Source organism: Priapulus caudatus, unplaced genomic scaffold, assembly GCF_000485595.1.
Source record: "Priapulus caudatus unplaced genomic scaffold, Priapulus_caudatus-5.0.1 Scaffold239, whole genome shotgun sequence".
Taxonomy (NCBI): domain Eukaryota; kingdom Metazoa; phylum Priapulida; class Priapulimorpha; order Priapulimorphida; family Priapulidae; genus Priapulus; species Priapulus caudatus.
In genome coordinates, this window is record NW_014577300.1 from 272,683 (window position 1) to 294,757 (window position 22,075).

At 39.1% G+C, this 22,075-nt stretch overlaps 2 protein-coding genes across 2 annotated transcripts in view; both read right to left on the reverse strand.

Moving 5' to 3' along the window:
• LOC106807879 overlaps positions 1–12,144 on the reverse strand; it is a 25,294-nt gene extending 13,150 nt beyond the window's left edge. Inside the window, exon 1 of the mRNA XM_014810371.1 lies at positions 11,944–12,144. Coding sequence (XP_014665857.1) covers positions 11,944–11,954 — 11 coding nt within the window. The 5' untranslated portion in view covers positions 11,955–12,144. The remainder of the gene's footprint in view (positions 1–11,943) is intronic.
• Positions 12,145–16,377: 4,233 nt separating this feature from the next.
• The window catches only part of LOC106807875 (hemocytin-like), a 62,784-nt gene continuing 57,086 nt past the window's right edge, over positions 16,378–22,075 (reverse strand). The window contains exons 90-100 of the mRNA XM_014810366.1: positions 21,683–21,790; positions 21,121–21,327; positions 20,420–20,487; positions 19,713–19,835; positions 19,505–19,588; positions 19,057–19,182; positions 18,746–18,838; positions 18,402–18,512; positions 18,121–18,190; positions 17,532–17,731; positions 16,378–17,207 (exon numbers count right to left, since the gene is read on the reverse strand). Of these exons, the coding sequence (XP_014665852.1) occupies positions 17,061–17,207; positions 17,532–17,731; positions 18,121–18,190; positions 18,402–18,512; positions 18,746–18,838; positions 19,057–19,182; positions 19,505–19,588; positions 19,713–19,835; positions 20,420–20,487; positions 21,121–21,327; positions 21,683–21,790 (1,337 nt within the window). The 3' untranslated portion in view covers positions 16,378–17,060. The remainder of the gene's footprint in view (positions 17,208–17,531; positions 17,732–18,120; positions 18,191–18,401; positions 18,513–18,745; positions 18,839–19,056; positions 19,183–19,504; positions 19,589–19,712; positions 19,836–20,419; positions 20,488–21,120; positions 21,328–21,682; positions 21,791–22,075) is intronic.

Here is a 22,075-nt window from a genome sequence, read left to right on the forward strand (position 1 = left end):
GAGAGAGAGAGAGTAGTAGAGAGAGTAGACGAGAGAGAGAGAGAGAGAGAGAGAGAGAGAAGAGAGAGAGAGAGAGAGAGAGAGAGAGAGAGAGAGAGAGAGAGAGAGAGAGAGAGAGGAGGAATAGTGCGAAGAAAAGATGTGAAGGAATAGCGGTAGAGGTAGAGATAAGGAGTAAGAAGGGGTGAGCGAGACAGAGATGTGGTTATTAAGTGAGAAATAGAGTAAGCGCTGAAAAGTGTCTGTCTGTGTACGTATGTAGGGGTGTATGTGTTTGTACGTACCTGCGCGCGCGTACGTGCGTGCGTGCGTGCGTGCGTGCGTGCGTGCGTGCGTGCGTGTGTGTGTGAGGGAGATTCCATTCTCGCCAGCAGATATATTGATTTTTTGGCAAAAATATTGGAATTAGCGCCTGCATATAGCCTGAACTTATCGCAAGGAACTTTATAATTTCAATGGGCACATAAATGAACGAGACTCATTTACATATATGAGTCACAGGATCTGTTGTCTGATTCATTCTCGGAGAGTAAAGTTACTACAAGACTTCACTAGCGACGTATAGACTAACATGTAGGGGCGGGTATAGGGTGGTAAGCGGCAACGAGTAGTCGCTTCCAACCTATCGACCCGTAAACTGATGTTGACAGAATTTTATAGCGTGTGGGTTCCCAAAGCAATTTGCCAAGACGTCAGCTTGGGTAAACGCTTTAACTCTGTGATTTCTTCTGCGTCTGCCGTTTTCCAGAATAAACTTGGTGGACTGTACCATGGATATCAGTTGGAGGCGGCTACCGCGTGCAAGCCATTAGATAGATAATATACTAGCAACTGCGTGTATGTCAGAATTCTAACATTTAATGAGAGTGGAATTTATGTTACCACCCCACAACTAATGTTGAAATTTAGACAATAACATCTATAGCATGAGGCAAATTCGGGCATTTCAAAATACACGGACGCGCGAATCGATCACGAATCTAAAATGGCGGACATTTTTTAAAGTTTTTTTTGTAGACAACAGGACTTGACTTTACTCTAACGAATTCATTTTATAACACCGAATTCAACATAAAAATCTGTTGCGTAAAGCAGGTTCGTCATACATATTTGTCTACCTTACACGTTTGTCTTTTAAGTAGGGCCTATCTTTGATAAAACGCGATCAAGTGTGAGGCTGGCTAGTGGGGTAACGTTGTATTTACAACATTAGCTAGGCGGAGTAATGTTGAAATAAATTTCAACACAACATTACACATACAACACATGCTTACAATACATATAATACATACATTACATTACGATATTACAAGTTTAGACATACACTTAGCGATATTAACCGTAACGTAATTAACTTAATATTGATCTGGCTAAAACGTTCATGGGACAACAAGACACGCAATTAACGTGACACCACTACAAACGTACAGCTAGACCTTAGGTTTTTACCAATGACGTATAAAAGAAATCTAATTAAAATTGTCAATAAGTGCCAATGATGTAGGATATACACCCTTTCGAGTAGGTCTCGAGAAGCAGCCAACAAGTAGCTGCTTTACACATACCCATTAGGGGCCTAGTACGATTTTGTTATAAAATAATGCGGAGTCAACACCCTCGTTTGGAAGGTGTAGTGGGAGAAATGAAGGAAGGACGAAGTTTGTATTATTTGTGTCCTGGCTCGCATATTGTGTCAAGGGTTTCATTTTAGTTGGTCGTGTTGGCGAAACGTGAGCGAGTATTTGTCTGAGGTAGTTGCCACTTGTGTGCTCTGTTCGACAGACGTACACGGAATGTGTTGTGAATAGAACGTCGTGGAGGGCATTTGCGAGCATTATGGGTTGGGTAGTTGATCAGTTTTGTTCAATCATATACTTGTTTGGTTTATTGGTAGCGAAACCAATCTTTATGAGATGCTTGAGCTATAATTTGTTACTGAGGGGTTTTACGTATTTCTAGTGCTGATATTCGAATGTAAGATTTGTTAGTAGCAAACCGCGCTGAAGATCTATCGCTAGATAGCGTGCGTTCACACAAGAACCTATGTATAGCGTAGCAGGATCCGACGCCAAAAGCGTTCATTCAGTGATCGCGCTCGTTGCATCACGTCCCTTAATCAACATGGATTCCTCTCAGTGTTTTCACAATCAATCAAACTCACAATTGCGCAACTGGGTAATCCACAGTGGGAGACATCTCATGCGCTAGCACTCAACTACAACAAACCATCGCGCCGATGGTGTTTTACGTGTAATAATCTAGACTTACTAATAATCTTACTATGTAAGTCGCAGCTGTGCCAACGTTGTTGGCATCAGCCCTGTGGCAAAACTATATGCATTAATGGAGTTACTCTAGAAATAACCCACAAGCGCTTGTATGCTATGGCGGAAATGTCTCTCATTTTTACACTAAATAATTCGTTGCGCGAGAAAGTAAATCTGTGCACGACGGTGCAATGGAGGATACCCTACTAAAATCTGCCATATTTTTTAATCCCAACTGTCAAGGTTGCATAAAAACTGAACAATTTTGTTCGCTCTTTGTAAAGTATGCTGTTAAGCTTAGTGTTTATCCAATTCCATGGAGAAATTTCTGAAAAACTATCGCATAATTATTTTTCCCTTGTGTAATTGATGGACTAATTGAGGTGACGTGCGGAACCAAATAAAACAGAAAATTTAAGATAAAATATCTGCTTTTGTCACACAGCGATTAACTACAAAATTATGGTCGCTAACAAATATTTGCGGATTTTAATGAAGTTTATTATTAAACCCGGAACCGTGTACATTTACCGTATTTTTTGCTCAATGCGTTTCTCGCGAAAAATTTGTGCTACACCAGTACGTGGAAAATGAGAGAGTCACTGTAGGATTTACCCATAGTAGACTGTTTTTAACGAAAACGATTGACCAAATCTCAGCAAAATGGCTATACTGCCGCTGTGACTGTGTCTTAACAGACTGGTGGTTATGTGTTTATTCTCCGGTTGGTTTGCTCTGAACGCATCAGCCAAATTAATGGTAGAATCAGTAGATTATTAGATGGAAGGTAGATGAGACTCACCTACTCACCTCATGGTTGCGAAGTTTGTGGGGTGGGGTGTGGGAGGGCCAACAGCAGCTCATTCCCGCATACATTGAGATACCGAAACACACGTGACGGTCATCGCGGCAACATCGGATTGGTAAGATTATAATTCAGGACTAATAAATAATAAGGCTCAAAATGATATCTATTAATCGGAAAACAATACAAGAAGATGAGATGTGTTGCAACCCGATTTTACAATTGATGGAGCGGCGCACAAGATGTATAGGACCGGCTAATCAAATTCAAGTTTCCTTACGAGAATGCTGAAAACTACCTATCACATCGTTTTGGCGCTCAGGATCGAATTGTGGCGAACACGCAATAGGGCCTAAATTAGCGAGTCGACTACTTGCAGTAGCTGCCTAAAACGTTCTGCGAGTTTGATCATACCTATCAACTACTTGAAGTACCTATTGCTTCTGGTAACTAGTCGTCGCTCCGATAAACCATTTCTGTATCAGTAATTACTTGGGGCTGAATTTTGTGGTAAAGGGAAAACAGAGCGAGTTTAACTATGTTTCAGCAAAATATAGAAAGGCTTGATCAGACGATGTAGAGTTCATTGAAGGGCGTGTAAGGCATCGTAAGTCAAACAAGAATAAAGTGCGCGCGTTTTAGTATGGCAGCTCATCTATCATGAAATTCACGTATTTTCCACGAACTGACTAACGCCAGCGCGATGAATCACATGAAGACGTATATCACCAACTGCTGACAAGAGGAAACACGCAGTTGTTTCGCGGTCATGTAAAACAACTCACTCATTTTGTACAGGAGAACAAAAAAGCCTCTGTGTGGTAACTCTCTATACGTTTGTTTTCAAAGCTTTTTAACGAAGCTCTGCGTTAACGAGTGAGTGAAAATAGGGCTACTCGAATGGTACGGTCACATCATTGGCATGCATGACAGTGGATTACAAAACTAGAGGCACATGAAGAATCATATTTTAAATAGTTTGTGAGGAGGTAGTCCTTCGGTTGCCCCACCAGACTTCAGTGACTCGGAAAAGTTCGGGTGGACAGACCGTTGCAGTTGAGGCACCAACGCTGTAAGGACAGCCATAGGATGTCACCAAAGATCGTATAAAAATATATTAATGCGATCATTGATGTCACGGAGACTGCACGCGAGAATAGAACGTCGCTCGCTAAACGGCGCTTTTGTAGCCGCCGGCACCGATCTTTCTCCTGCTCATAACTGATAATATAAATAAACAATTCTGTCGCCGAGAGACCACAAGTAGTAGAGAAGCCTGTACTGTGGCCCTGAGGGAGACTTTTGATTGGTCGAGCGACACCACGTGACGACGCCCACGTGACGTGACGTCACGTGGTCACGTGGTGTCTCTCGACCAATCAGAATCCTCCCTCAAGGTCCCGAATATACGTTCTGAAATATACGGCAATCATTCTTCTACATGTAGTTGCCTTCATTTTTCTAGCTCTATGGGCCCCTAAATGTAGACTATTCCCTCCAGCTACAGGGTCAACGGATGGGGCTGGGGTTCCAAGGGGCCACACTGCATGGTAGAGCTATCATTTTTCTATGTCACTGTGAGTCCCTGTAACATGAGTAGTGAATTTCCAGTTGTTTTAAAAATGTACTTTGTGCGATATTAATTTTTGTAACATTGCTTCTGATGCTTTGAACATATTGGTCGAAAGAGTGATATACAATGAACGCTGGTGACCAAATTTGTAAAAATGAAGAGCGAGGGGATAGCCAATAATATTTTGCTTGACGGGCGGCAGCTGCGATGTTTGAAGAGGATGCGTAATTTTGATTAAACCATCCAGAAGCACCCACATGGTTGAACACTACAAGCCTATAGTGGAAAATAATGTGTTTGAAGCCGTGTCTGGATTAAAAGCAGAAGGGTTTATTGATTTCATGACGCGAATTCGGATAGTAAACACGGCGCACAAAATAGCTTTACACGATCGCCGTAACTACATTAATGACATCCAAGGCATAAAAGCATAACTAGCGAGAAGACAGAAGAATGTTATTGATCATCTTAAAATGAATTTCCTGATTTACCATCCAAACATTGCCAAAAATTAATACTAGCTTGAATTTCCTGACCACATACAGTACCCTCATACCCATATAGCCGCTAGTAACGTAAATTGCACAGTGGCTAATTTGTGTTCGGCCAACTTCCCTAATATATCCGTAAAATCCTAATAACAGACTAGAAAAGCAACCAATGGAGGTCCCAAAACGTCTCATGCATTACAAGTGCCGTGCAACAACACAATCGCACGTTGTTTCGGATGGTACCCTTTTAGAACTGTCGCCAAAGAAGCATAATTGAAGCGTCAAACATAACGGTCCACAGACTGGGAAAATATATCAACTACTACTAGTGGGATTATCGTGTGTGATTCCATCTAACAGGCTTGTACTCGCGCGGCACGAGATCTAAACTTGAACGGCCCAGGCATTCAACTCAAATGAAGAAGCTGGCAGCAGCACCGTGAACAAAGCAAGCGGATTATAAGGCTAGGGAAGAGTAGTGAGCCGTGCTCAGCATCGTATTGTTGTAGGCGCAAGAAGTTTTGACAATCGAACATACGTAGGCATGAGAGTTATTTTTGCCACAATTAGCTTGTGTGATCCTATACATATATATATATAACTTAATGGGTGCTTTTGCAATAGTACGTGTGTATTTTCCCAGTTGGAGGTAGACTTCAGATGTGTTTAGAGGTTTTAAGTGAGCTTTGGATGACGGAATTCATACGCCATAAATTCGTTAAATAAGCAACATCGACTGTTGACTACTCTTAATACAAGCTAAGCAGAACCGACTCGACCCATAAGCATGACGTTCGGATCGGATAGGAAACTGACAAGGGAAACACGGATATGTACTTTGTTTGCTTATAGATATCCAATGTTAGTTAATTGATTAGACGACCTCAAATTTATTCATAGAGACTCAGACAGTTATTTCGCGAATTAAACCAATAACTTGATTGACTGCATACTCAACTCGCTATCCGTCTCGGATAATTCTGATCAAACCTCGCGAGCTAATAAACCTACCAAGATATTTGAGGAGATAAAATAAAATGGTTAATAGTAAACGTTTTTGAACATCTGATTCCTCCGGCGTACACGTCGAGCGAACCGTACTACATAGTCAGAAAGTCACTCAACAAGTACTAAACAAAAACTACATCATAAAACAGTAGCGCCATCTTAAGATCATCAATGTCTTGGACTGCAACCAGAAGTGGCGATGACTTGATTAGAAAACTTATAGCTGGATACTAAAACGAGCGACATGCGTGTTGTCGGAGCAAAGATATCATCGGGCCAAATGTACTGTAGTTCAAAACAGGCGTCGCTTTACAACCCAATGGCTACAGGCAAAACGCGTGAGTGCATGAATGTCCGCGCAAGCTCATTTTCTAGTGAGTTGATCCAGGAACACAATGCAACCCAGCAACGACATAAACTCACGCGATACGGCTCTTTATAGAGCCATTTTTATGTGTCGTTAGGGTCTAGCGAATAAACTATAACCAATAGTATATGGCGCGTATGTACACAACCATGTAGCAAACTGTTATAGATATAAATACCAATTTAAAAATGAACATTTTAACAATTCTCTCAAATAAGAACATAAATATTGTGTTATTATAACACAATAATATTATAATACTAGATTAGTAGCAGTAATACGTTCGCTACTGGGAGTTTCTCGGTTTAGAAGGTGCAAAGAAATTATAGTTTATAGTAGAGTTGCGTTATAAGTTTGAATGCATTTGTGTTAGATGAGAAACGATGCTAATGAGTCCAACACCTTTGAGATAAAAATAATTATAGAATCGTCTTAACCTTCTTAGTCTCAACACACTCGAGGGCAACAAACAATAATTAGAATAGATAATATATCGTATGGGTTTCTTCACAGATTCTAATTAATATCCTTCCCGGTAGGCCTACTACCGCCTTACGGCCCCATCGGATGCATACACCTGATTTAATTTAATCGGTACAATTGTTGCAATGTCCTTCACGTTCTGTCTAAGATACACGCGCCCACGCGCATTTCGCTCGCTCTTCAGCTATATATATATAGTTGACACACACAATTTCTTGCATCCTCGCAAGCACACACATGCGCACGCACGCACGCACACACACACATACACGCGCGCGCGCGCGACTTAATGCGTATTAATTGGTTCAGCAGCTGCACAGTAACAATCAACCTAATCTGTTTTCTCGCGTAGTCTTCAGCCTCGTGATTTGCCCTATTGATATCGAGACGTCGCGTGAGTGAGTAGTACGAAGTAGTCGGTCGGGACTTTACCGATAATAAAAGAAGGAAAAGTTACAAATGACATACATTTACAAAAATCGTATACGTTCTCGGACAAATTAACAATGACGGATTAAAATGAGAGTTAATTACCGAACATAATTCGTCATCGTTATGGATTCATTTTGGAGCTTTTGTTCTCTAGCGTTCATGCGCGTATATAATACGCTGCGCTAACACATTCTGCTATTGTGACAACTGTCACATGGCGAATACAGAATGCAAACAGCCCCTCACAGTCTGCTATTAATGATCCATCGTAGCGTAACATGAAGGAAACCCGGTAGTTTGTCCGTTTACTATAATTGTGATGAAACGAAATCTTGCAATAGCTAAATTTGATGATATCATAAAAAAACCCACGATACAACGATAGCGCATATATAGACCCAGGTTCTACTAATTTTCTCATACTTCTGTGATAATTAATACTTCTGAGTTAATGACACACCGTACGCACCTTGTAAATATAAAAGATGATTGCACACTATGATTACGGTCATTATAACTGTTTTACAGATTTGTTATAACGGTTTTGTGGTGTTTTTCTGGTGGTAATTAATACTTCTGAGTTAATGACACACCGTACGCACCTTGTAAATATAAAAGATGATTGCACACTATGATTACGGTCATTATAACTGTTTTACAGATTCGTTATAACGGTTTTGTGGTGTATGCATCATTAGAAATTTACCTGACCTGACTGAGTAAGTCATACCTTATTAATTCGACTAGTTGTACATAATTGCACAATATATATCTTACTGGTAACAATATTTTACAAACACTGTTATAAATCGAAAGAAAGGAAATCCCCTTTATAAGCGTACTGTGATCCTGACTTTTTTGTTCAAACTATTAAATTAATTTCTTATATAAATCTAAACCCTGAAAGTCTGTCTACTATCTTCATAGTCAGTTACAAAAATAATCGAGCTAAGAGTACAGATTTATCGAATATAATAGACAAAGTGCTACACATATGAACTCATCGGTTTGCGAATGTGCGATACTGTCACGTATTTCGATAGTCAACCATTAACAAATATCTCTCCAAACGCCTTAAAAAATATCAAATATTAATACCAAATATCATACTAACCACATCATATATACTTAGCGATATATAGGGTCTAAGATAAAATATATGTCGCTGAATGCGGAATCGTTTTAAACTTTCAACCAACCAAATCCATATTTGGGTGTGATCAAAATTATCACAAAACACTGCATAAATTCTCGTAAAGATCTCTCGTAATGCTCGAATTATAATCGTTTTATATATTACAAGATTCTATGTACTATGGATTCCATTGCATCACGCGGATAGACTAAAGCATGAAATTGTATCTTTAAAGGTGACGCAAGGATTCAGACGTACGTGATGTGCGTGTCACATCTTCACGCGTGGAAATGTGATTTTACAAAAGTCTAGTATCTCCTACGACAAGAAATTACTGGAAGTGGAAGACAGTGAAACCAATGAAACGAAATGACTTCACGACTATAGACACTGTTGCTATGCGAATCGATGAAACGCTGAAGAAAATTTCTCGCCACATCAAAGTGCTGCGAACCAGCTAGTTGCTAACGATAAAATTTTGCTACAAGATTATTATTGATAATGACTTGTAATTATTCCGGTGGGGGATTCATCGTTACGTCTATAAATTGGCCAAGCCAACGCTTCCAGTCGCCACTTGCATAGTCAGTGATGCACTGCTGACTCAGACGCAATATTTGTTCACAAATGCTTATCACGTGTCTGTTCAGTGATTACTCATTCATCCTATTACCACACGGCAAGTTTCCGTTCTTTCAATAGGAAATTTGTCTCTCGTTCAGCAAAATTGCCAAATGGAAATGTAGATTTAACCACTGGTCAAACATAGGCCACAATAAACTGATGTTGCCGTGATGAAAAAATGTCCAACAACAATGAATGCTGCCAGTTTCGCAAACACATTTTAAAATGTTTATACGAGTATGGTATCTCGATCACTATGTTTACGCGATGTTACAAATTCTGTGCAATAGCATTCATGCGCCAAGATAGCATGTATGAGTTAAACACCTTACATGATGGATTGTCACGGTGACAAACATCATATAATTAAACAGTCATTCATAGTGGATTTAATAGTTAATCGACTTCACAGACCATGCATGGTTGTGAAGTACGTACGTGTATGCTCCAGCTCTCTACCGACTTTAAACAGCTATTGTCATCTAATATTTAGACAGAGCTATAGCGGAATGGACGAAATAGCTTAATTAAGTGTTATGCAGAAATAAACTAAATAATTTCGAATTACGCAGTTCAACCATAGTTACAGATATAGTCACACATAAAAATCATTATTAAAGTTTTAGCTATGTTATATGCAAGTCGTGCTATACTACGTCAGACAGCCATAAGACAGAGGCACCACAGAATCTAATATGTTAAATGAACTTAGATTGTGCCAACCACTGAATGGTATATTGCAAAAACATATTTCTCAACCATCGGTCACGAATGCTCGTAATGCTGAGAATCAATATATTCGGAACTTAATACTATATACTATACTACTAGAAACATGTAGATTTCACTATTATAAATGAGATTGTGGCGTTAATGGTACAGTATTATAAAGAATGTCTGCTGGAGGACGCCATTTTGTATTGTTCAGACGATGTTACTCGACCGTGTTCCTTGTAAATGCTGAATGGGCACAAATTGGATTGCTTAATTTTGCACAACGAAATACGATGGGCAGCGCGGGCGTATAGACGTGAAGGGCATGTATAGCGTGTGTCCACCACTAATCACTGCTACCGGTTCGGCACCGTATGGGGTAACGTCCTCTTACGTGTCCGTTCCTACATAGGGTGTTGCTATCCCCGGGCGTGGAGGGACAGTCACGTGATACAGTTGACGTATACTTCAAAGTCCAAATCTTCCACATAAAGATTCCACAGTCATACCTCCGTTAGACATGGCCTTATATCCCTAACCCTAACCCTAACCCTAATCCTAACCCTAACCCTAACCCTAACCGCAACCCTAACCGCAACCCTAACCCTGATCCTAACCCTAATCCTAACACTAGTGCTGCCACATTGCGGTACTGTCCCTCTACGCCCGGGGGATAGCATTTCCCTCCTACATAGGCCTATAGTGAAACATAATAAGGCGTTAACGTGCGGAGTTAACGTCGCGATGCCTCGTGTCTGCTCTAATTAAGATATATCATTCGGATGCGAGTCGCATAAATATATGCATGAAGAAAGCGACCTATGTGCGTACTAGGAATTTTATAATTTCTCTATGTGGAGGTGGTCACTGTCTGTTCGGCTGTTTTGCGTGCAAAATTACGAAGTAATAATCCGGCAGTAGCTTTGCAGGAGCGCCGGATTCTATATAGTCACTAATCATGACTATGACACGAAAATCGCACACAGCGCAAAAGAAAAAGGCCACGCGGCTTCAATAACGTCACGTCGTCTGTCGTCTGCCGGGGTCAATATAATCATTTTTTAGTGTCATCGAAAATCTTTCCATTTTCATAACCAGATATAGATGATGCTAGCTTATCCATATTATGAAGAGCACATAAACTGTGTATATGATATATGTGCGTGTGAGCACGTGCATGGGTGCTTTCAGGCGTATGCATAATGATGATAATATATATATATATATATATATATATATATATATATATATATATATATATATATATATATATATATATATATATATATATATGCTCCTGATATTACCATAACTGTGGCATTATATGGCTGCCGTGGCGAGTGAAGAAGGCTTGCCTGCTTATCGACTACAGTCGGCCCCTATTGGCTAATGCCACGCCGAGTCAGGTTAAAGGTCTTCATCAAGTGTATAACAAAGTGTATTACAAATAGCACCGAGCAAGGGATCGTATATTAAAGATACTTGATATATATGTATTAATATATATAATATATATGAATAAATGGAGTTGTTCGGATAAATAAATGAAAATATATACCATATATTATAATTCGATTCGTAGGCACATAGTGTAAATAAAAATATAATAGATATAATATCTGAATAATAGATCATATTATTATTATCTACTATTGGTTTACATTTAGCTGAAGCGAATCTAAATTGATTATTTATATGGCTATGCGTATTTTATACATATTCACTCGGTATACATTTGTCGTGAAATAATCCATGCCGGCGTGTCTTCAACATGTAAATAGATACGAGAAGTGAAAAGTTTTATATCAGTCAAATTCAGGGTGTACAAATACAGCGTCTGACCTTGATAATGTGTGGTAGATTGAGCATCGAATGTTATTACCTTACACATGCGTTCTAGCGTACTAACACGATCGCCACCATAATCTGCAGATATCAACCAAATGTAAAAAATACAATGTCAGTCACCATAATACGGCGTTACATACGATTAAGCAAGTTAATATACTTGAATCAAGCACGCATATAACAGCAGCCGGCTTACCTGATTTTCATCTCTCTGCACGGCGTGGACACGACAGATTGGATACGCTTCCACACGACGGTGCTTTAGGTAACGAATGGTTCTCCTGGTCAAATCTCAGACACACCGCGTACAGCCTCTACACAGATGTTTGGGGATGGATGCAGCAGCAGTACCAGCTGTACACTTGCAGCCTCCCACGGCACTGGCTGCTACGGCAACCCCGCGCAAATATCAATACCCAGATAGAGCTTACACATTGCTATAGTAGTCGCCTGTACCAAATTCTGGATCTAACTATTCCTAATAGATGGGGGTGAGGTTAAGACGGCAAGGCATACGTAGTTGCTGTTTTTATTATAATTTTTGCATGCTAATAGAATGTTCTTGATCTTTAACCGTGTCTCATTTCTTGAATGAATCTACTCATAAGTAGCTCAAGCGAACGTCAAAATTGTCTGCCATAACAAAAACCCAATCGTAAATCTATTCTACTACAATAACCAACTCTGTCTGTCTGCTATGCATTCCGCCGATCACCGGGTAGGGGTACCTATAGGCACCGCATCACCGGGGCACTGTGAGGGGCACCTAAGCACATTTAGATCATATCCAGAAGAGACCGGATACTAGAGATATAGCGCATATATATATATATATATATATTTATTTATTTATTTATTTATTTATTTATTTATTTATTTATTTATTTAGAGAGAGAGAGAGAGAGAGAGAGAGAGAGAGAGAGAGAGAGAGAGAGAGAGAGAGAGAGAGAGCGCGCAAAATATAATATAGAAATGGCTGATTTCACAGTGAAAAACATATAACAACATGTACACATACCAAATGAAGGGAGCTCTGTGATTAGCTCATACACTTTATATGTACGGTCTTTGCTGGAAAGAGAAGATAAAGAGCTTCAATTTAGTGCAATAAACATGCAAATTAAAGGTAGTTAAGGAAAAATTATGAGCACTTAAACGTTGTGCAATACACGCATGCGTGCATATGTACGCGTGCGTGCACGTACACTCATGCGTGCACATACACGCGCGCGTGCACGTACACACATGCGCGCACATACACGCGTACGTGCACATACACGCGTGCGCGCACATACATGCGTGTGTGCACGTACACGCATGCACGCACATACACACGTGCGTGCATGCATGCGCGCACATATACGCATGCGCGCACGTACACGCGTGCGTGCACATTCACGCGTGCGTGCACATACACGCGTGCGTGCACATACACGCGTGCGTGCACGTACACGCGTGCGTGCACGTATACGCATACGCGCACATACACGCGCGCGTGCACGTAAACGCATGTGCGAGTGCACGTAAGGAACTCGGCTGCATGAGCATGGGCAGAGCGTTGGACGTGGATTATAAACCCATCCGATAGATCATTATATTTTGTGGCAAGCTGTTTCTATGAAATGGCTCAAATTAGAGTACTTTTATAAACGAACTCTTTCTGCTTTACTTTGAACGCCTATCTACAGTTAAACATGATTGTATCAGGAACCGGTTCTGTAAAATTCTGTCACACTGCGGGTGCATTTCTAGGCCCGAGGCATGTGTGCTGCACCCACATTGACTATTATAATTTAGCACAGCAGATAATAGAGCAATCTTTTATTCAACAGCATCTGTGAGTCCTCCAGCGTGTCAAACATTAGTGCTATATCATCTGCAAAGTATTTATCGGTTATATAAATGGCAGAATGGCAACCACTTTGTCTTTGCGATCGAGTGAGACTAAGGTGTTCATGTTCTGCTATGGCTGTTCATAGCATAGTGTACAATGATGAATAGGTATGGTGCCAAATGTGTCTCCTCGGAGTACACCAGTCTATAATATCAAAGAATTAAGTCAGTGTTTCCATCATCTGTAATTACTTGCACCACAGTGTTAGTGTACACCACCTTTAGGAATTCCGTATGCGAGTAGGATTTCAGAAAGTCAACAAAAGTACAAATTTTAATATAATTATTACTACTAATAATATATGAAATAAATGACACATTTCATGAAGTCAACAAAAGTACAAATTTTAATATAATATTACTAATAATTATATATGAAATAAATAATGAAATACGTAATAAAATGAACGGCATGTAATTTATTTAGAATAAAATAAAATAACCAATATATAATACTAATTATCATCAAATAATATTATAGATAAACTGCAAATTAACTGTTATCTATTTATCGAACCTATTGTATAAGATAATGGTATTTTCTAATATTATTTGGTATTCTGATCAGGTAATTGATAATTAATATTTTATTACGCATTATATAGTCATTGCCACTCATGTATGCGTGAGTATATATCTAGATATAGATATATTGATTGAATTGTGTGTAATTCCTTATCAAAATGCAATGCCGTCACGTTTCTTGTATTAATAGTGACCGCTCAGAATCCTGGGCAACCGTCGCTTCCTCCCGCAGCATCCTAACTACATAGTGTCACTTTGCGCTTGATACACACATACACATTAAAACTCGCCCGTTTTGTGACAAATGCGTGTATCACTGTGTATCATTTTGTTTTCTCAGAGAGGTCGCTGCGGTGCGTGTCTAAATTACTAATACACATTAATTACACTGTCTCCGAGGCGTCCGATTAGTATTGATGCGCTGAGCTTACTAGGCATGACCTATATTATGTCTGGCTGACGCATGCGCCATGATTAAGGGAGTGTCTAGCCGCGACGCCGCCTGTCTGAAATGACCCAGCGATATTCAGGCGCGAAAAATCAATGCGACACACAATTGAATCACTCAGCACACAAATACTAACTAGTAGGCCTACATTTGACGCGGGACGATTACCAGTAATATTTCTGCCCTTGTCAACCCACGATACACAGGTGAATCTAACTTGCCGATGCGCCGCCCCGGTTATTGCATCGTTTCCTTATTACGTCGCGTATTCATTAGGCATCGTAGTCGTTTCACGTCTCGCAACGTTTCGGTATTAGGTCGTTTGCCCGTCACCCGTATAGTAAGTACTGATCACCAAACCAAATTACTCGAGACAGACACTATACTGTGATAAAACAAATGACCTCGCGTGCACACACTCTGTGCACGTTAAAATGACCAATAACTTCTATAAGACATGGTCACTCTCGATGGTCCTTCTGGTAGATATTTTCTTCTAGTTTCGTGTGAAATAAATAGTTCCGTTGCAATATTGAAGAATCGGTTGTCAACCGACTAATCGTTATATCTGACCTAGGCGATGAGAAATGATGATGAATGAAAATGAGATATTTTCGTATAGTTTTGTGTCAATAATTGCGTGCAGAATAAATCGCACTAAATAAAATAGCTACTAAACAGCAAGCAAAAGTTATTTTTTTCAAAACGTTGATTTATTGTTTTTGGCAGGACTACCTATATTGGGCATATTTGGCCATATTTAGCCTACCTATATTTGGCAGGACTACCTATACCTATATATATATATATTGCGCATATTTGACATTTGCACATTCAACTCGAGTATTTTGTGCAGTGAGAAACACATTTTAGCTAAATATATAGCGCTGAATTTTCATTCTTTATCTTCAGCTAATGACAGATCCTGCAACGATTCTCTAACACTACTGTCGAACTTTCGGTATATATATATATATATATATATATATATATATATATATATATTGAAGCGCGTACACCGAGGCGTAATCAGAAGTCTCGTGCCTCTTTGGTGGCGTGTCCTCGTATGTTAACGTCACGAGGACTATATAAAGTCTAGCCTAAAATACGCTGGGGAGTCATAGCATGGCTTTCAACTGGATATTGAAAATGGTTCCAGTGGCTTTGCAAAAGCCATTCTCCTTTGTCCCTTGCGCACGCAAAGCGTGGTTCCATCACGGTAGAATTTCGACGAATATTTTTTTTTCGTAAATTTGACTTGCATGGCCGATTCCCGCGTGTCTCGACCATGCATTGTGATAACAAGTCCACTTCTGACAGTATGAAATGCGTAATATGCTCTTGTAAGGGGAGATTGGTCAATAATTATTCGAAAGGTTCAGTCAAGACATGCGTGATAACCGCACTCGATCTATGTTTATTGTAGCAGCTCGTAATACTTGCGCGCTACGGAGGACGCGACAGACATTATACCACTAACGCGTCAACATGTGTGTAAACGAACAATGATTGTGATAAAGCAGTGGAGTATACTATTGTTTATCATTTGCCTCATTTTAATTATAAATCCATTACACTGATTGAGTGTAGATAATTTATGGAATGCCGAAGTAAACGCAAATAAAAAGCATCTTGAATTAAGCGGGAAAACTGAATTAAATAGAATGAGCAGGAGGGTTTATCGGTCGAGTAAAGGTTGGTAAATTCAGATAAATGCGTTTTCAAGTATGGCACACAACTATATGAATAAAATGAAAACAAATGTTTTATTTTTAGAGGTAAACGTTTTATTTGCAGGAATGTTTTGACATTTATACAACTTAGAAATATTAAAACTGGGTTTATTACAAAATAAGTGTTTGAGAAAACGAAAACCGGACTTGATTAACACATATTTCGTATGTCCATATCTACCGTGTGCATGATTTACCATTATTATATTAACGATCTACAGCTACCAGTCTATACTACTGCGTTATACACAGAAGCAAATGAAACAAAAAAGTTTGTATATAGCTATGAATTTACGTTCGCGGAATCTGTAATATCATGCGTTATCTCGTTCTTGGATTTATATTCCAAAGCTATATAGATAGAAACTTAATTTATGTTAAACTGTTATAACCTTTATTAACGTTGTTAGATTTTGATACTTACCAGACTACAAATCTGGTAAGATGTTTATTTTTTTATTTTTTTTATTAATTTGTACTGTATATTATAACAGTAAATTGCGAGCAATCATGTAGTACTTTAGTAAAGTTGTACAAACGCTTAAGATTGACATATTTAATTTGTTTTTAATGCAATGTGTTTTTTAAACAAATTTTCGTAGTTTTTTTTAGGTGCGTTTGTGACACATTTTTCTCCGGACACATCACGTTTGCGCTGCATGGATGCGGCGGTTTTCAACCATGTGGTTGTAGAGGATGCGTAAGTCCGACAATCTATTTGACGGGCACAACGGTGGGCAGGTCAAATCCGCTGTCACCGCCACTTAGTGAGCACACCGTACAGGCGCACGCTACCGGCTGCCTGTAGGTGTGCACGATTTCGTGTCCATTGTCACACTGCAGGACAACCTCAGCGCTCTCCTGCAATAAACAGAGGCAAAACGATTAGCTGATCGACATCCGAATTCAAAGATACATTTTTGTAGAAAATGCAACTCAAAACTTGACTCAGTATGCAACTCTTATCATTATTTCGCGCGTCCATTTAAAATTCCGTTCTGAGAAACAATAAGGGGAAGGTTAAAGCTCGTCTCTTTTGTAAATGGAAAAGAAGGTTGTCATTATCTGTGGCGCTAGCTTTGCAATTAATGAAATGAGATACCTATTTAACAAGATATATGTGATAACAAAGATGCACAACAAGGAACAACATAGAAGGAAAGATAACAAGGAAAGCATAATAACCTCTTTCGTAACAGTGCAGCACTTGCAGTCCGACTCAAAATCATTTATCATCGTGTTAAAAGTGGAACTGGAATCGCAGGTTCCACCACATTCTTTCATTCCATAAACCGGTCTCTGGTTCCTACAAGTGGTACCACCTTCGGCACGCACCACAAACCGAACCTCCTTACCTACTACTGGACGCGGTTCACATGTGCTTGCTGGAAAACACAAAGAAAACATTACTTATCCAGGAACACCCTGGTAATAAATATAAATAAGATGTTTGTTATTATGTAAAATTTTTAATACAAAAAAGGCGTTTTCTGTCGTATGTTTCCTTGTTTATCCAGAAAAGGTTTTATTGAGGATAAGAAACTATTTACTTGAATTATTAATTATTGTAAGGGAAACAACTGGTGTATAGAATAATTCCATTACAATTATTCGGTACTGAATAGTAAACACTTTCACCATGCAGGATTTAGTCATTTTGAAAAACAGGAACTCTACAATGGTAAACTGCAAATTCCAGTATTGATCCCTTGGAATAGATGTTTGAAGTAAGCGCACAATTTACAATACGAAAATGCGGGGAGACTCAACTTACGCGGATTGGTGATAATTGGTATATCCGTGCATTCGTAACAGCAGCCTGAGCTATCTAAGATTTGCTGTTCCTGAAAGAGCAAAAACAAACACTTTTGTAAGTATACCAGTACTAGAACATTCCGAAACGCTAATTGTGAACACCATCTAACAACAAATTGAGCAGTAAACCGAATCCTTTTGCATCTATCCCTTTATCTTAATAATTCAAACTAATTTGTTTGTCGTGTATTTGCTAAAATAAAATAGCGAAAGGAACGCCAAAGTACGCTCTCAGCTTACCCTAGGACACTGTGGAGGTGAACACTCCTTGTACTGCTGTCTAACCTCACCATTTCTTCTGCATTCATTTATAACGCACTCAGATTCTGGACTGGTCCAGGTCTCTCCAACCTACCGCAAGTAACAAGAGCATTTCATCTGAGAGTTGCACAAAACTTTTGGCACGAAAATTATACTACGTAACTATTTTGCTATATTTTTGTTTTCAGAGTGTAATTGTTTATACTGTCAACGATGCTTAATGATTGCCTCTGACATTAGCAGAGAAATCTTCGAATGAACTATCGTATATATGTATGATAGTTCACTCGAACCATGAAAAACTTAATGCATCAATGACCTACCTCGTAAAGTTTGCCATTGTCCTCACACTTGTCCCTGATACACTCACCGCAGCAAATATTGCGTTCAGGTCTTGGTGGAACGTATATCTCAGACTATAAGAACAAAAGGAATGCAAATTTCCTTGAATTATCACTTCTGTAGATGGTAGATATATTATATAACAATATTAATATATATAATATTATTATTAATATAAACACTATAAACAGTCGTGGAGCTAAGGAACATATAGAAGACCGGATTGGTATGGCAAGCATCTGACGTAATATTCTAACTATAGCAATAATATTGCGAATCATGCATGACTCACTCGCTTGCAGTCAGTCTTGCACGAGGTTACACTCAGCAAGGCATAGACTCCGGTACCGTCAGGATTTGGCTGACAACTATATAGCTTGCATGGGTCTCCATCCGGTGAAGGCCAAGTTTCATGCTCCTGTGAGAGTTGGAGCACGTTCAATAATGCAATATTCTTGGTACATTTTCAGAATATTACTTTAATAATCTACGCTTTCGGCGTAAGGCAAACGTGATTAAATTAGATTGATGACTTCGCGGGATAACAATAATAATAAAGAATAAATGCGTTCACAATTAACTTAGTAAAAGCTGAAAATCAATTGCTAAAACGAAATAAACGTTTCTCATTTAAATTCAACATCCTTGACCTTTGACTTGAATCTTTTAATGATGGCCTTGGTGAATGTAGCACCAATCATTTTCACAAGGAAACGTTTACGAAAATAAACCACTCTTACCAGATACACGTGCTCGTTGAACTTGCACCTCATCTTGACAACGTCCGGGCAGCATTTGCCATGTGTTTCTACTGGTTCATATTCCTGCAATTAAGAATCAAGCGATAAATGTAGATAAGAGCTATAGGTAAAAATAATTTGTTAAGAGTAATTCGTCTGCGATAATTAAGGAATTTTACAGTTATATGTACATCTGCAATTCATCTACCTCCGTTATTTTCGGACATTTTTCGATTTCACAGACGGGATCGTAGAAGTTATCAGCAGGGCCTGGTTGCCTCTTCACACATTGACAGTGCTTACATAGTCCGTCATTCCAGGTCTCATTGGGCTGAAACATAGTTAATAAGTTTGTTATGTAGACCTTTCCTCGCACATGCGTTATACATCTATACTAAAATTTACTAAGGATCAATAAAAGAGAGGAGACCAAGAGGCGCACCACCTAGTCAACATGCATAGAGTGGATGGCGTGGGTCTGAGACGAGGATTTCACGAATGAATACGCGACGATTTACACATATTTTTGGGATATTTACATTTGTTAGGCTTTCATTGAAGTTTTCCAACATATAAAAGAACACTTTGTTAATCAGTATACCAGTGACTGTCCATGTTAATGCACCCATTATAATTGCGGATAGCATATTCCAGTCAATAACAACAGTGTTGGACAATGAATCGATAGTTGTTTCCAGATAACGCGAGCAGGAGATGCTTCTGATAGCAATGGTAGCGCGTAATGTTTAAAACCAGGAGTGAATAAAAGCGCAAAAAATAAATTTATTCACCCATGATGAAATGAATTGGAAGACCAACATATATTAACGAATGGTGATTGTAATCTTAAGCGACGTTCGGACTTCTAGCTGGTACATTCTGTCAAGAATTTACCCGCATTATTTGGATATATACCTCATACTCAACGACTCGATCCCTTCCTACAACGGTTTCATTGTACAGGCACTTGTTTGCTGGATAAACTGGAAAGGAAATTTACGCCTAATATAAATAAATAAATATATAGTTAAATAAATCGTTAAATAAATAATTGATAAAAATAAAAAATGAGTATGTGGTTGTGCGTATACGCGTGTGCGCGTGTTATAGTGCGCCTGTGTGTCCCTGTGTGTCCTTGTGGGTGCGTGCGTGCGTGCTCAGGTCCTGCGTATTCACGTGTGTGTGTGTGTGTGTGTGTGTGTGTGTGTGTGTGTGTGTGTGTGTGTGTGTGTGTGTGTGTGTGTGTGTGTGTGCATGCATGCTAACGACCTCGTGTACGCGCGTGTCTGTAAGAAACTGTGTCAACTGTGTAACTAAATTATCTACAAAAGCACGGTAATGATTCTAGAGAACCGTATCATCGTATAATAAATTCGATAAATTTAAGATTCGCACATACCATTATGTCATAAAACAAGATGTGTGCACCAAAAAACACGACATTCTTAGAGACTGATATTGAATCAATATACATATTATTTACATACTTTTTATGGTCTCCATTACTATTGCAATTATAGAACAAGAATGGCTATGTATAAAGTATATACAATATATTATATTACATATATATATATATATATATTATATATATTATAACTAAGTATACTACTCACCGCAATTGTACGTTTCACAGCACTTATCAGGGATCTTTTGCTGTTCCAGAACAAAGCCACCTGTGCATACAGGTGGTGCGGGGCACTGATCTGGTACACACACTTTAATGTACGTCTCACAGCAGTAGTTGTTGTCTCTCTGTAAGACCTCTCCTATATCCAGCTCTGGGGTTTCGGGAAGAGGGCACATTGCGTCTGGAGAACATTCTAAAAATTGAGAAACAATGGATAAATGAAGAAAGCTAGGTGAAAATCTTTAGGGAATACCGATTATTGCTGCCAAAGGTCAGATCTGAAATATTTTCAATTTCAATCTTTCGAGGTCGATGTAAATCGGGGGGCGGGATTCACAGTTTCCGCGGTGAATATCAAATTATCAATACATTAGTCCAAGAGTCACATCATCGAAAAATAATTCAATCGAAAAAATACACATAGCGTCGGAACGGATCTGCACTGCCAATATATAACTACCTAATAGTCAGGTCCACTGCGAATGCAAATGGACATAGATGCGAATATTCTTTCGACATATACGATACAAAACAACGATATAGCGTACTGCATTCGAAATAACGACAGCATCCTCCCGCATTGACGACCTCCACTGGCACTTGATCAAACTCGCACTTTGGTACAACGATCGGTGGGCATGTATTGGGATTGCACACTGCAACACACACGAGGAACAATGAATGTGAGCAAATTAAAATTATATCAGAGGATACTGAGTGTTTATATATATATAATTATATATTCCAAGTGGTTATTTGTAACAACCTACAGCAGATAAATCAACCTCGTTTTATATACCACCATCTCATTTACTCTACAAGCTATATATATATATATATATATATATATATATATATATATATATAGTACGTACACGCGCGCGACACACACACACACGACACCACGTACCGACGACCGACGTTACCAACGGTCCCGTACC